Here is a 17,033-nt window from a genome sequence, read left to right on the forward strand (position 1 = left end):
GAACCGTTTCCAATCCTGGAGCTGTTGCTCTTTTGTATAACATGCGAGTTCATCCACATGTGAATAATATCTGGGGAAGCGCATGTGTGTCCAAAGAGAGTAAGGCCCTCTTGGTTGCCGATACAAGATAATAAATAGAGCCAGAAAACAAAATACCTTTTTTTTGGAACCAGAGATTCCAAGAAGCTGCAACGACCACGGAGAGAGAACCCATTTTTTCTTCTTCAATACTTTTGAAAATGTGAAATATAGGTTGGAAGTAGATCACTGAAATGGTCACTAAAGATGTAAGTTTTCAAACGATAAAGGAATCGGAAAAGTAACGGTTACTTCTTAAAGTGATGTCCAATTACTTTTGTTGTCGAGTAATCAAGTAATCTAATCGAATACTTCTTAGCCGAGAGTAAAAGTATTTGTAAGCGATTACTTTTTTTTGTTTTAGTAACGTGTACAAGACTGGTTTCGCTTATGAAAAAGAAATGTTTTCCAAACATCGTTTGTGTGCCCTTTTCTTTTTCCCGAAAGGCATCTCTTCGGGCAAAAACATCGATAGCAATTAAAATAAACCCGACCTACCGACCTATGACAGCTTTCGAGTGGCAGCGCGCAGTGCCTATCACAACGGATTTACACTACGGTTAATCTGGACAAATTGCGAAATAGGTCCTGTTTCCCATGTACACGCAGTTCGCTCTATAATGAGGCCGCAGCTGGTGTATGCGTCCCCCGTCATCAGACTCACGTCGATTCGCCTATAAAACCGACTAAGCGTGCAACTGAAATCGCAGCCTTCGTTTTACCTCAAGCATAGCCACATCGTATCTGCAGGCTTCGGACCACAGTCATGTTTGCGCTGCTAAGTCTCCTTTTGTCAACCATTCTTGCTACGGCCATCGCGTCTGACGCCAGTAAGTAAAAATTATTGTCAACAATTTTATTATCATCGCACAAAACGAATCCGGTAAATGTTCGTCTTTGACATTTATGGAGTTTTGAACGCCATCCTTGACTGTCCCTTTTGTGTGTGTGCGTGCGTGCGTGCGGGCGCGCGTGTTTGCGTTCGTCTGTGTGCATGTGCGTGCGTGGGTGTGTGTGCGTGTGTGTGTGTGTCTTCTATGGGCTAGATTGTATGCGAAAAGCGTTACGCGTGAGCTCACATAAGCCGTTACACGTAAGCTTAGGTATTGTAGTGCATCTATAGCCCATCGCAGGCACTGTATAAGCATGAAAAAATGTATTGAAGCGTTCTAAGTCATAATTATTCATACTTAATAAGATAAAGAGAAATATGCGAAAGCGGCACCCCTAGAATCTCATGGAATCTGCAACCCGACGCCTTTGCTCGGCGTTAGGAGAAGGTAAGCGAAGGCTGGTGGTGTAGGTTCATTTCACTGCCCTCATGTCCACGCGTGTAAACTCGCAGCGCGTAGTAAAGTTCTTTCTTTCTCGCCGGTTTACGCAGCGCGTAAACCGGCGGAAGTATGATCCTGAGTCAACCACCATGATCGAAATGGGCGCGCACACGGCGGCATGGGAGGGCAGAAATGTTTCTATAGCTGTAATGCAACTGCAGGCGGCGGTGTGGCAATTCGAACAGCTCAAATGCGAGAGGCAGCCAATTGCATTCTTGCGATCGAGCGGCCGTGGTTTTGGGCGACGGGGCTTTGTATCTTTTTATGAAAACACGTTTGACAGGCACCAGTTTCGTGAGCACCGACGTTGCGTGCAAACTTGCTTTGTGAAACGCGCACTCCTTCGACGTTAGGTGGCTTCACTTCGCTTGTTGCCGTAGTTGTGCCTGTCACGGGGGGTTCTTTGCGACCGTGGGTTGCAACACTGAGGCCCCGGTGGGTCACGGCGCTCATCCTGGGCCAGAACCGCGAATAATATAAGTTCGGCTTACAACAGGCCGCGCTCTGCGCGGTTACCACTCGCTTCGCTACGATTGGGAAGTTTTACTATAATGTTAGGCTCGAGCTTATGGCACGCAGTCAAAACCGATCAGACTTCGGCAAAGCGATAATTTGGAAAAAAGGATTGGGGACTGGAAGACGTTTTTGCACCCTGTTTACACGAAGTGCAGAATCACTTTATGGCTTTAAATTTCCTCGAGTAATCCAAATACACGTGCTTTTCAATCCTTTCGTCTCACAATTACACAAGGAGCAGCCTCGCCGACGGGCAGCACGCGACTTGTCTTGGTCGTCGGTCGCTCTTTATGGCATACTGGGTAGTGACTTTGGCGTTAGGGTAGTGATTTTAGGATATCCACAAAAAACTAAGGTAGTTGCTTTCGCGTACGCCGGAACTACTATGGTAGTGGTTTAGACGTACGCAATAATGACTACCGTAGTGTTTCTGGAGCAGTAGCTGGATCAGCGTCCGACACCGGGACCCCACCTGAGCATGCCCCCGTTGCACCAATCGAACGTGCGCCAGTGTGCAATCTCGTCATGCCACGCACAGGTGAGGAGCGATAGCAGACGACGGGGGCACGGGGGCTCGTCTGCTACGAGGTTACATTCCAACCTAGCTGAACAGAGAAAAAAAGAGTGAATTTTCTGCTAAAAATCGGATACCGCGGGCGACAGAATCGAACGACAGCACGAATGGTAAGCATTTCCTATTTCGTGAAGGAAGCAATTCATAGTCCGTACTTCATTTGCAAGTTTTAAGCCGTTTTGTTGGCGTACAGAGGCTGAAATGTACCGGTGGGTAAAGAAACGTTCAGAATAAATACATCAGCGGCCACTAGATCTTTCTCAGCATCCGCGTTCAGGTAAAAAAAATTTAACAACATTTGTCGACAAAGTTCGCCCAGCAGAAACCCTTGACACCTCTCATTAGGAGCCGAGAGACCTAAACATGGTGATTTTATTGGAGGCTTGGGTTATACCTCTGTGCTTAACATTTAACTACACCAGCTATCTTCTACCGTCTTATTTTTTTTTTTTTTTTGAGAAAGCTCTCGTTCTCACCTTTCTCAGCAGAGATAAAATTTGATTGATCCAACCACATACCACGATTCAAATCAGAAGTGCCACGCCACGTTTTCCTGAAGACTCCAACAGACTAGTTATCAAGCAGTATCTCTTTAAGGGTTCACGCTTAACATTTATCAAATATCCGAGCGTACAATATGAACCGTTTTCTTCAATGTAAACGTTTAGGAGAATTGAAAGATCGCTCAATTTTCGTTCCTTTTTAGTGCTGTTTTGTGATCAGCTGGTAGCGGAAATTCAAGCCGTCTGCAAATATCTCATCGACAGTCGAAGTGTATTGAAGTCATCGCAAATATAAACAACACGTTGCGGTGACGGCGCCACCGCATGCCCGCCTGACCTTTGTGAATAGCGTGGCTCTAGTTTCGGTTTGAGATCTATTGTCTTACCACTACATAGATGGCGACAGCATCGGGCTGCACTCGGTGCACCCGGCAAGCTCCTCCGCGGGACCGGTTCTCTGTGCGACACTCCGCGAGTGCGATGCATTCTGGGAGAGAACTTGCGCAGTGCCAGTGCGTGTGAAACACACCCGCTTGAAGTATGATCTGAAAAAGCCTGTGGTAGTGGATGTCTGTCGTCGCAAGCAGCTGGCTTCCCACTGACAAAGCGTAGCTCCTAAAGGGAATTTCACGACGTCACAAGCCTGCTGGAATGCATTCTTAACTAGTCTTGCTCATTCCAATGAAAAAGAGAAAGTACATACGTGTATCCTGCGTACAAAAAAATAAAAATACGTGACACATTTCGTAACTGAACATAACAAATCATGACGTACCCATTAGGCATGTACGACGCAGTATGTGCTCCATGTGTGTATCAGAATGATCGAGACAAGCTAAAACATTTTTAAACATGGTATCTCTTTTGTGGGGTCCCTTAATTTAATATTTTGACTCGTCCTTTCGTTTGACCGCTTGTGCATTGCCTTTCTACTTTTAGCGAAAAAACTGACGTAACGTGATCTGACGCTATTTGACCAATGCACCACTTCAGTTTCCCCACTAAATTTAGCCTCAAAATTAACTTCGTGTTACCTACACACTAACCTCACGTGAACTGAGCGCAAATTTCGTTTCACCGTTTATTTTAGCTAAAACATTGATGTCACGTGACTTACACGCCCATTCAGTTTTTTAGCTATTTTTAGCTGGAACAATTAATAATCTTTTGATTTGTTCCCTGCCCGAAACGGTAGATTAATGTCTGCTAAACAAATATGTAGAAATGCTTTGTAAATAATTCATCCCATGCATTGTTCATAAAGCTTTGTAGATCAATGTCGCTGCCAAATCCTTTATTTCTTTTTACGTATTCACAGAATGCGGCGTCCGTGGTGGGGCCCAAAATACCGCAGGCGGCATTTCTCAGATCGTGGGTGGAGACAAGGCGGCACCCCTCGAGTTCCCTTGGCAAATCTCTCTTCGGATCCTCAACCTCACCGCCAACTACGAGAAAGGCCACACATGCGGCGGATCCATCATTAACAAACAGCACGTCATGACAGCGGCCCACTGCGTGTACGTGCAGACGATCAACAGCTTGCGTTCGTGTGGTTATCTTAGATTTATAATAGTCATTATAGCAATGAATTGTTTACGGCAACTACCCTTGTGAGCGATGTTTCGTGGAGGATCCCCGATTGTGTATTATCATGTAGGGTTGTCGTGGCACTTGACGTTACCTGTTTAAAGTGTCGTCATGCTTAGCGTTGGCAACGTTGCTAGATTACCTCAACTCTGGAACTTCCGCATGGGGGGTGCCCCCTCCCCCCCTCCTTTTCCCTCCCTTTACTCCATTAGTTCGGTTCCCGTCCTTAGAACCCCCCCCCCCCGATCCGAATTCTCGTTTCAAAACTGCGTTTCAAAACTCCATCTAGACATTCTGCTTCGGAGCATGCGTATTCTATGCACCAACTCCTGATTATAAACAAACCAAAGAGCCCCTAGCGGCACGCCACCGACGCCGCGCATGCGCGATGGGGTGTAATCAGAATCGCGGCGTCCCGGTGTGAGTGTGAGTCGCCGTGCTCTGTTACGTATTGGAATCGTTGATTCTACGTCTTCCTAGAAATGTCTTGTTAGTTTTGTAGCGTGGGGGAAATTAACGAGGCTTGTTACACCGCAATACGTCGTGTAAATAATGTGACGCGCGGAGAATCCTTCCACGTGCACACCACAAAACAGATGCTAAATCCTGTATCTAAAGATGAGATCCTGCTCGCTGTTTTCAGTCGCGATGGTGCTCGGGCTGCAAAAGTCTGGACGATAAATGCGATGCTTGACGTCGATACTGAAAACCGCAAGCAGAATCCGACCAAGTGGATCAGGCATAAAAAGTCGGTGATGGTCACTGGTAACAAAGATCAACATCTCTTTGTTTCTACTGTTTACGCCGAGCTTACTTACCCCAAACAATCTTCAAACTTAAGTCTTTTGAGGCCTGCACGTAGTTCTTATCGCATCATTTGTCTACTGATCGTTGTCGTTTGAACGAGCAGGCGACAGTTTGAACGATCAGACAAACGTGAAGACGCACAACGTGGTACGCACAACAACGCAAGTTTCCCGCGTTCACGTTGGAGCAAAACAAATAAATCTGACGATAACCTGTACCCTCAAATTCAACCCAAAGTACATCCCGCTCAAGCAATCGTGGTCTGACGGTGTCTGTTTTTTTTCTTTCCTTTCATTAGATTTAATTACGTTCTCGGACGAACCGAGCAGTCAGATAATACACAAAAACGGATCTTCACAGCTTTCCCGTCTTTGTTTGGTACAACCTCAGTCGCGGCGTTTTGACGAGAAGGCCAGGGTGTAGTCTGGTTTCCTTCCACACCAACACTGGAATGCTCGTCCCTCGTGGCGAATTCCGCCCACACCCCCAGACCAGAAGTGCACCCGAAGCGCCACCACCGCGACGTGACGTAACGAGGTTGAATTGGTGTATACTGTATAGAATACGAGGAGTTACTATAGCGGCCATCGCCCCGAAACGGTGGCGCGTGGAGCGACGGGAGGCGAGCCGTGGAGGGAGAGGGGGGGTACTGCTCGTGGAAGCAGCGCCTATACGGGCAGTTTCGTAACTGAGCTAATCTAGTAACGTTAATGTTGCGCGACGGACGTCACACGACGATGTCACGTGACGTCACATGACCACGGCAAATTACTTTAATGTGTTACGTGGCGCAGTATGACCACGTCACGTGACGTCACAGTGTAATGTGAAGCAATGTGACTTGGTCACGGTACGTAGCATGAACAGGTAACGTGGCGTCACAGTGTTACGTGAGGCAATGTTGCGTGACACCGTAACGCCACGTCACGTTTAGCGAAACGATGGTTCCACTAAATGTATTGGGAACATTCTCATGAGCAGTGTGATTCTGTGTAGCTTGTGTGCAGCGGAGTAGAAAGAACAGCGTGCAGCATGTCGGGTGCAGAGTAGTTCATTCGCAGGACATCGCAAGAAACCGGGATTTTTTTTTCCTTCGAAAACACATATATTTAAGTGTGTATTCATTCACTCATGTCTTTACACACAGATAATAGCTGCTTAGTACAATCTGCCAGGAACCCGAATTCACATGAACGGACAGCATAGCCACCCAAAAAATATAGTCAGAGTGCAAGCGAGCAGGTGTAAGTTGTGCACCTGAGGCTGGGATAGGAAAACGGGAAACGCGAAGGATGACAAAAAAAAAAAAGAACAGGCAACGTTTTTTTTTTCTGTCTTTCTTTGCGTTTTCCGTTTTTCTACCCCAGTCTCAGTTTACCATCATATTCGTGTTAGCTGTTCTCACTCTCCAGCAACTACCGCGGAGGAGACCGAACCGTCATGGCCCTAACGGCTAAAATGAGAACTAAACCCATGGCGACAACAACCGCGTGAAATATTTGTCTTTCCGACGCAGCGTTGGATAGACGAAGCCAAACACCGCACCAAGGTTCGGCCGGGGCCCAGATTTAGTTGTTGTAGCACTATTTGAGCACAAAACCCAGCCGAAGAATCCAATCCACGTACAGGTCTCCTGTTGGGTAAACACCGAACTTCATGCAAAAAAAAAAAAAAAAGGAAAACCTAAATGGAGCGTTCTCTATTTAGTTCGATCTTTTCGTTAATGCTCATTTGATGTCCAAAACAGCAGTAAACAAATATTCGCTTTCTCGCGGATCGTTACCAGTTCCAGTGTATGTGGTGAAATCAGATGCTGTAGTGTATACTTTTAAACTAAGTTATTCTAATTGTATTCGGAAACAAACGAATATGTTTCAAACCCTAAAAACACCTTTCTTTTTCTTATTCCTTTTTATTTAAACCAAATATCTTAAGATTTTTTCATATAACCCATTCCCAAAGGTGTTTTTGTTTTATGAACATACCCGATTTTGGAAGAGACGATTGAACTCAGCCAGAGCTAAACCGTGAGAAATATCGAAGGGTTTATAACAATCCTCCATTTTCAAATTAACTTGCACCACCTGGCGGAAAACAAGGTTCGAGGATTCCTAGAGCGAAGGAGTGAAAGCCATTGAAAAGGCCATGGCAGAAGTTTTTTGAACGAACTTGGGGACAAAATATAAGCCACAATAGGATCAAAAGAGACGTCTGAGTCAAGGCAAATGAACGCTTCATCGAGCTCCCTCAGCCTTTATTGTGTATTCCTCTGCGTTTTACACCGCGTCGTACAGACCGGGTACAATGATGCCAGGTAAAGTTTTAAGTCATCTATTATCGATCATGCTCAATCTCTTTGGGCAATATAGTACAGTAGAAGTTGATAAAGGATCTTAATGTTGAAAAACGCCGTTTTTTATCAATTTCAGGCTACTTGGAAATCTAATCACTTTTTATTAGCTATACTCTCATATGATAAACTTTCTGATTAGAAAAAAATATATCATAGTCGAATCCTAAAAAGGCTGCACATATTTTCTTTTAGGGAAGGCGGAATACCAGCAGAATATGTTGTTGTGGTCGGCGACCAAAATATCAACGTACAAGATCCCACAGAAGAAAGGATTGGAGTGCAGAAGGTAAGTAAAATTGTTCTCTAAAACAGAAAACACTGGTTTATACGTTTAGGATTGAGTGGAACCGACTGGGCTGTGCCCGCTTGTAACTCCTTGCGATGAAAAAACTCGCTGGCACACTGGCGCCATCTATTAGGTAGCCCTGGAACAATGCCGATCTGTGTATATATCATTCAATTCTTTTACGCTAGTTCGTTCCCCGTGGGTTTGAAACAATTCGAACAACGTTATAAGCGACCATTTGTCACATCTACTGCATACATTTGACATTGCAAATACGACAAAGCCTTCAGTCTAGTTTAACGCAGATCGGAAGTGTTCATGGACTTCCTGTTAGATGGCGCTTATGCGCCAGCGTGTGTTTCACGTCGTAAGGTGTAACAATAGGGGCTCAACGCAATGGGTCGCACTCAAACGTAAATGTGTAAAACAGCCTTAAAGGGGCCCTGCAAGGACTTTTTTTAGTGGTTTTTAATTTGCACCGAACCTGAGCGCACTGAACGTAGTAACTCAATGAATCTTTTCTTGAATGTCGCTTTATTTTAAGAGTTATAGGCACATTAAAAGTATAAAAACATGCAAAAAATAACCTCCTTCCTGACGTCCTTGGTTGCTTAAGTGGCCGTGAACTAGACGAGGGGTAGTGAGCTCAGCGAGCGGTCACGGCTGCCGCACCCCCTGTCGACGGCTCGAGAGGGCGCCACTGAAGCATGTTCTAGATAGGCTGTATGAAGCGGGCAGCCAGGGCGGCTCGCATTGCATCTGCATCGCGATTAAACACTAATTCTGCATGACACTTCATTGGCCACAAACGACAGCAAACACGGGGTAAAGATCAGGTCAGAACCGGAGCCAATTTGCGCTGCCATACCTCCAAAAGGCCAAACCGCAAGGCAAAGATGCTCGCCGAAGGCCTTGGGAACGCTCGGAACCGGTTGGATCCTCCAGTCCGCACGACCGCAGCGCCGCCGCGTACATCCGAGACCTTGCTACGTTTGTCGCTCGTTAGCGCCTGATCCCACTACACCTTTCTAGTATGCGCCGCCTTTTCCGCCGCTTTGTGGCGGGTATGTCGACTGGTCATTTCTTGTTTCCGTACTTTATAAACTGCATTTGTTTCTTTTCTGATCTAAAAATGTAAATAAAAACTACTTTTATAAATATTTGAAACGGTTCGCGCCACTTATATTTTGTATTAAGGTAGCAATTTGGGCCCTGTTGAGCTTGACTCTAGTCTGACTCTGTGAAGAGACATGAGAGGTGTAGCATAAGTGGGGGGCCGTGAACCCTCGTGGTTGTGTCGTGCCGACAGTGAAATACCACTACTTTCATCGTTTCTTTACTTGCTCCGTGAAGCGATATATTTTGTGTTTCGTACTTTGTATTTCTACAAAAAAGAAACTTTTTAGCGGCTCTGACCAGTAGCAAGCCCAGCACCAAAGACGTTACATATCGCGCGCTTTTGGCACCGCGGGTCGCCCCCGTAGGTGGAGGAGGTTTCCGCGTCGTCCGGTTAAAATATGACACGCTGATATTTAGTTACTCTCTCCGTGCCCGCTGGCTTGCCCTACCCCGAGAAACGTGGAAACCGGAAAAAAGAAATAGACGCTGAAATATGATTGCAGGGCCCCTTTAAGCGCCTAACAGATTCTCTTAGCGTTATTTCTCCAACGAAAAATTACAACGCCTTTAGACCAGACAAATTGCATTTCAAAAAAAGAATTTGTCGGATTATATCATTTTAAAGCATTATTTCCATATTTGCCTTTGGAAGGCGAGTAAGTTTTTACATTGTCACAGCAGCCGACACCTGTGTAGTGAAGGCCCGGTTTGCGCTTAAAACACGTCATGTGTGTTCTTTTCTTTTGTGTGTGTGTGGGGGGGGGGGGGGGGAGGAGAATTGAGCTATTAATAGCAAAGTTCCCGTTCCAAACATTTACTGAAATTATAAACATTTGTATAGAGAAATAGCGCTAATGTTATTCCTAGCTTCAACACTGTTACGAAAACCGGTTGTCAAGGATTTTTATTCTTCTGTGTAAGTTATGAACGAGAACGTTTCCGATAGAAATCTGTCAGACTGGTCAAAAATTAAACTAAAATTAAGTAAAATTCAACCAAAATTAAAAAAAAAACTTTACAGCCGGACGTTTTAAAGACTGTTTGGTTTTTGTATCAAGGATGAATAAATCGCCAGGAACAGCAGCAGCTTTCATTTTCTTAGTTCATGTCAGTAGCAGCAGCACGTTATAAACAAGGCCATAAAGAGAGGACCGATAGGGCAAACACATTGCTGACTAACACCTCACATTTTTTCTTCGACTTTTTTGTAAGAAGCAGGGCCACGGTGTAAAGGAAGAGAAAAAAAAAACTGGAAATTTGAGCTCATCACTCTGACTATTACGCCAAGTAGTGTAGTTCCTTGACGGATAAAGAAACGGAATGGGCGGTGACACATTTGTCATCGAGTCGCGCGATCTCCTCAGCCTCAATAATTTTTTTCTAATTAGAGGGTCAGCGCCCCGCGCCAAAGGCAGTGCATTTTGTGAACTGGGGTTCTCGGCAGTGAAGCCCCAGATGGCCAGAGTTAGCCGTTTTTGTCTTGTGTCGACGCTCTCGCAACCAATCGTTGAGACATCGGCCCGTTTGTCCGACATACTTTTTGCGACAAGAGAGTGGTATAGAATACACCCCTCCTTCCGTACACTGAACAGTCTTGTTCGAGCCTTTACGTGATCAGTTAGGACAGGACACAGCCCAGCTAGCGAAGTGGCATGTTAACATCTTTCGCAGCATCCACAAGGCCCACCTCGAGGAAGAAATTTTGAGTTTTAAACAACTATGAAAATGGAAGCTGCATTAGCTCCATGCAATTTAGTCACCACTGATGAAGAAACCCATCAGGTTTCGAAACGACAGGCTTAGTCTTTTGAGGTTTTGATTGCAGTCTTTTTTCTTTTGAATTTACCTGTGTATCGTATGTATAACGCACTTCCTATTTTATTCGATCCGTTATTCGCGGAACAACTCCTACGTTTTTAAGTTATCGCCCTCAAGCTCAGCATACCATATTGCAGGCGGTTTCCTGTCGCTTAAAAGGGTTCTTGGTACACGCCTAATTTGTTTTTCCACAAACCCAGATAACAGTTCATCCACTATACAATTCAAGGACAACTCAGTATGATTACGCAATACTGAAGCTCGACAAGGTTCTGGATTTCGATGGTCAGGAGAAGCACCTCATGCCCATCTGCCTTCCCTCGTATTACGAGAACTTTGATGGAGAAACCTGCACTGCCAGTGGATGGGGACTTACCAAAGACCGTGAGTAATTTCATGCAGCGCATTGAACGAAATTGCCACATATAAACATGTTTAAATATACCGTATTATATAATCAACTAAACGGATCCACGTGGTTTTCACTTGGTTATAAAAAGCCTTGTTTTGATAAACAAAAGTTGTACATGTTTGTAAAAAAACCTTGTGGCGTGGATTTAAACGTTCGCTTTTGCCAAACTCTTATCGCTCTTATCGACTGAGGACGCCATCTTATTGGCTAAGAAACAATAATAACACACTTAAGACTCGTCAGGCCCTGCTTTTCGTAGGCTGTCAGTCACTAAACTCTATTGCGAATCACCTCATTTTTTTCTATTTGAGATTAGCTGATTGGAAACCAGCATCATTGAATAGCTGAAACCGCAAAAATCATGGGAAGTAGAGGTTACACTTTAGCAATGGCCAAATGCATGTTATGTCTAGTTAATCCCAATACTTTGGCGTAAAGAGAACATGCAAGTTACGGTGAAAGTTATGTGTTCGATATACTTTTTTTTTTTTTTTAAAGTTCAGGCTTTTCAGTATATAGCTGCACCGAGACCACCATAATTTTGTGCCTGCAATTTGAGCATGCAACGAATACGCGTTCTGCGCAAGCGCTCTGCGTCAACTCCGTTCCATTGGCGCGCTTCACGCGGGCAAAAATTGGAAAAATTTGGCGCCCTCCAGCGTTGCGTAAATATTTTTTAAAAAAAAAAGGTCGACTTCCGCCACCTGAATGCCTCGATGACAACCTTCCATTCTAAATGTCCTTTTTGCGCGCTTCAGCTACTCCTTTTATGCAAGGTTCTATTCCAGCTTATTCATCCCATCCTTTACCTTGTTTTAATTTCCTTCATCTTATCTAATTTTAACAAGTAAAACAAAACTTTTCAATATTATTGTGCGTCTTTCAAGTTCACACTTGATTTACCCAGGAGCTTTGGTTTATGGGCTTTCAATTATTTTTTTAAATAAACCTTTTAAGCATTTTTCTGCGTATCAGGTAATGGTGCGGAAGTTATTGTTAACGTATTGATTTGTCAATATACATACAGAAATGAAAGAGAGACAGAAAATAGAAACGACACGTGTCGCTTCTACTGTCTTCTACTGCGGTTCCTAGAACAAGCCCGACTGGTGTGTTTACTGCATTCCTCAATTTCCGCCTGATGACGTCACAAAAGTCTCATGCCGTCACCAAACGCGACTCTGTCGGTGTCACCGCAGCGGTATTCCATGTGGCAGACGCCTGTTCTGCCGCAAATTGCTCTCAACTTGACAATACACGGAACCTTCAACATTCAGGAGTTGGGCCGCCGCGACGACAGCGACACTACCGTTCACTCTTACTTTTTGCCTGGGCTTCTTAGCATAAACAGTCAAGATCACGACATCCGACAGGATGACACGACGGCTCCTTTGACGTCATTTGGTCCCAATTTGGGACCACTTTGATGTTTGGGCGGAAGAGGACGCTAAAAACACCAGTCAAGGACGCGTTCCACGGCACCGTACGTCCTAGGTCCCTCCCTAGTTCCTTTATATTAGTCATTAGTATAGCTCAACCCTTCAAAAGGTTCGGCAAATAACAGGTAGTAATATGTTTTTCTTCGTCACATAACACGCAGGAACTGAAGGGGGAGTCGACACGAACCCCGATCTCCTAAAAGTAGACTTGCCCATCGTGCCGTACAGTGAATGCCGGAGGATCTACCGGAGAGTAAACACAGTCGATAGAAACACAATGATTTGCGCAGGAACCACAGAAGGTGGAAAAGGGACTTGCCAGGTAAGGGATCGAAAGTATCTGAAATAGCCAGTAACACCACCGTGTTGTACAAGGTTGCTTCGTTTTTTCCTGTTAATTGGAATAAAATAGAAACAAGAGTGATGCAAATATTTTGATACTCACAGAATGTCGATATATGCCCTAGCTACTTCTTCACATAATCACCGCTCATATTAAGGCAGTCGTTATGACACATCACAACCTTCTGTATGCCTTGCCCAAAAATGTTTGCCGCCTGGGTTCTTCGCCATTACATCACCTCTACAATAAGACCCTCAGTCGCAACAGACGTTTTTTTTCTGGCCCACATCATCGAGGAGGTCTGTTCGTCCTTCAACAAGCTTCACGTGCGGACTATAGTCTACACCTGGTGCATAGTCCGCAGAAATCAATTCGGAATCAAACATAAACGTTTTTACAGCAAAGCTGTTATGCGCTAGGATCTGGGAAAAAATGCGTCCTCGGATATTGACAGAAAACTCCCCATTGGTGGTGGGAAGTACGAATAAATAAAAATAAAAAGAGGAGGTGAGTGAGCCTTCCTTGGCATTATTAGATAATGAAGTCCTGATGCCTTGTTATCATCTGTAGGCATCGTCCTTGAGGTCGTCCTGGAGGTCGTCCTAGAAGTCGTTCTTGAGGTCATCCTAGAAGTCGTCCGGGATGTCCTCTAGCGGTCGTCCTCGAGGTTGTCCTAGAAGTCGCTCTTGAGGTCGTCCTAGACGTTGTCCCTGAGGTCGTTCACGGGGCCGTACTAGAAGTCGCCCCTAGGGTCATCCGAGAAGTCGTCCTAGGCGTCGTCCTCTAGGCGTCGCCCTCGAGGTCGTCCTAGAAGTCGTCCTAGACGTCCTCATGGATTCGTCCTCGAGGTCGCCCTAGAAGTTGCCCTTAAGGTAGTCCTAGACATCCTCCTAGAAGTCGTCCTTCAGGTTGTCGTTTACGTCGACCTCTAGGTATCGTTCTAGACGTCGTAAAAATAACAGCTTTGCTGGTCCTCCATCTTCACCTAAAGTGGAAGGGATCTGCGAATTTGTTGCTTAAATAGTTCGCACCCGGTGCATAGTCCACAGGCCACGCCTAGTCCGCACTTCGCCTAGTCCAAACGCACAAATTATCATACACATCACACCTTGACAAATGCCTTCTGTATTAGCTCACAAAGAAGCTTGTACCATACATAAATCAACATTAATATACTCCGTTATTCCTGAAATCCTCCCCATCTTGCCAAAGTAAACTGGTTTAAAAAAACGGAAATACTTCTATAGTCCGCACCTGTAGACAGTCCGGATCGGGCAAAATTGCAACGTTTAAAGATGTATAGCCCGCGGACTCTAGTTCGTAAAATACCCTACTTTCCTCATACAGTTTACACGTCCGTGGCGAGTGACGGTGTAGTTGAACTCGGTATGGGATGACAGAAAGCCCAGGCGACAACCTTTTTGGGGGGAGAGCATCCGAAAGCTTGCCCCACCTCGTAACAAATACATAAATGTTTGCGGTGATTATTTCAGAGCAGCCAGCGTAAGTATGTACACACATCCTGCGTATATCACCAAAACTTTATCGGTCATTTTCTTCCCAGTTCATGGAAAGCTGAAAAATCAGCCGTCTTATTAGTTGTCAAGTGCACATGGAGAGCGCATGAGCCGACTGATTGACGCACGCCGATTCCCCTTGGGCTTCGATGTCCAGTGCAATGTCTGTAGAAGTAACGGGGAAAATATACTCATTACAGTTGCATTACATTATTTCAAATGCAATTCGCTAACTAAACAATAACTCCATTGAAAATGATTAAAGTTACAATTACTTAATTAAAAGCGCTAGTGATTGAAGTTACAAGTTACAATTACGTAATTCAAAGCGCTATTGATTAAAGATTCAATTACTTTATTGATAGAAGTTATAATTACATAATTGAAAATGCAATTGATTCAAGTTTCAATTATTTTCATGGGAATTAATTTCATTTGAGATACCATTACCTCATTGAAAACGCTACTTTATTAATTGAAGTTACGTTTACTTAATTCAAAACTATAATGATTAAAGTTTCAACTACTTTTAGTGCAAATTATTAAAGTTACAGTTACTTCACTGACACGCAATTTGATCAACTTGCAATTACTTCACTAAAATGCAATGAAATACAGCACTTAATTACCTCAATAGAAGTGGTATTGATTAGAGTAATGTATTACTTGCATAAGAATGCAATTGTTTAGAGTATTTAATTACTGCCTTCCCCACCCCCCCCCCCAAAAAAAAAAAAGTAACAAAGAATACTGTACCGAAATCACTTCCATTTCCTTGATATGCTTGCAACATTATTCAGTGATTCTACAAGGATGTGAAAACGTATAGTACATGATATAACAATAACGCAAATATATGTTTCGTTACGGGGACAAAAATTACAAAAAAAAAACAAAAAAACTTGGTATTTTAGTTTATCTCCTTCTTAACACTTTCTTCGTTCAAACTTCGTTAAGCTGGGCCAACAGCTCAATTTCAAAGTACGCATCAGTCATCTCGCATTGCGGACGAAATCTGACGTTATAATGTACCGTTTCTCATAGATTGTACGCACAGTTTATCACGCAAATACTGCAAAACCATCAGTCTAGTTATACGCAACTTGAAAGGGTTCCATCACTACCCGAGAGATGGCGCAAGTGTGTTACGGGATTGCGAGAGCTAACAACGCACAAGGTCACAGTCAAACGCCAATGTTTGAACCAGCCTTTACTAGTTCAAGCGACATTCTAAAAACAGCTTATACCAATTTTCAGGGCGATTCCGGAGGACCCCTGCAGTGTCAAAGGTCGGATGGCCGCTACGTGCTGGCAGGATTGACATCCTGGGGTACCATATGTGCCGCTCCAAATCAACCTACCGTGTTCTCTAGGGTCTCAACCCAGCTGCTTTGGATTTGGCTAACTGCTGGAGCAACTCCGTAACGGACCTGGCCTTCGCTGCATTTGATACATATTTCTGCGCCTCAGGCAGTGTATTTATGGGCATGATAAACCGACAAACATGCATCCAATAAACAGCCATCAGGGTTTACATATCTCTACGCTTAGAATTAATTTGTAAAAGAAAACTGTTTGCTATTTTGACATCAGAAAACGGCGACATATACATTACGAATGCACCGAACGTCGATCGACTTATCTGTCTCCTAATCCCTGCTAAGGTGCGTGAAGAGAGCTGTGTCTGAACAAGATCAGCTAAAGCAGCAAACGATTTCTTTTGCTTTGTGCATCTCCCGGCACGGGCACTGTCGGATGAGGGGGCTTCGCACAGGCGCTGTGGCACGTCGCACAACCTTGTAAATTGTGCTTGCTAATAGGGTGGGTTCTCGAGCGGCTCCCATTGACACCTCTAGGTGCCCATTAAAATGCTCCTAGGCATGTCGAGCCATTTCATGGCATTTGCCAGAAATTCGGGCGAACCTTTCCCACAGCTGCTCCCTAGCTAGGCGACGCCGTTCAGACAACTTTTTCATCTTTCATTCACTCGCTGTCATTGTACTTCTGTATGACGTGAGCTTCAAAAGCCGACCAACAAGCAGTAACAAGGAAACCGCCCCCACTAGCCCATTTTTCTCTTCTTTTCCGGAAAGAAGAATACCCTAGCGCAAGAAGCGGGCCATTGGATTGGCTAATGTGTATCTCACTGCGACCGCGAGGCGGTGATAGTATTCACGCAGTAAAACTTGGAGCGAAATAAGAAAAGGAGGAAACGATATTTCGAACAGATTCCTGAAAATGGCAAGGCTTGCAGCGTAAGCCTACGCTGGCTTTGATAGCGGCGTGAGGACTGGCGATGACATCTGTTGAAGTTATCTTTAAGTTAGTTGGTCTCTAAATGATTTAT

At 44.5% G+C, this 17,033-nt stretch overlaps 1 protein-coding gene across 1 annotated transcript; it reads left to right on the forward strand.

Moving 5' to 3' along the window:
- Positions 1-4,323: 4,323 nt before the first annotated feature.
- LOC121834646 (trypsin-7-like) lies at positions 4,324-16,111 on the forward strand (the record flags this gene model as incomplete). The annotated part of the gene is made up of 5 exons (XM_042288360.1): positions 4,324-4,522; positions 7,945-8,038; positions 11,176-11,359; positions 12,988-13,148; positions 15,944-16,111. Coding segments are annotated over 5 exons (806 nt in total), but the record flags the coding sequence as incomplete, so codon positions are not given.
- Between the last annotated feature and the right edge of the window lie 922 nt (positions 16,112-17,033).

This window comes from Ixodes scapularis, unplaced genomic scaffold (assembly GCF_016920785.2).
Source record: "Ixodes scapularis isolate PalLabHiFi unplaced genomic scaffold, ASM1692078v2 ptg002085l_1__unscaffolded, whole genome shotgun sequence".
In the NCBI taxonomy this organism is placed as follows: Eukaryota; Metazoa; Arthropoda; class Arachnida; order Ixodida; family Ixodidae; genus Ixodes; species Ixodes scapularis.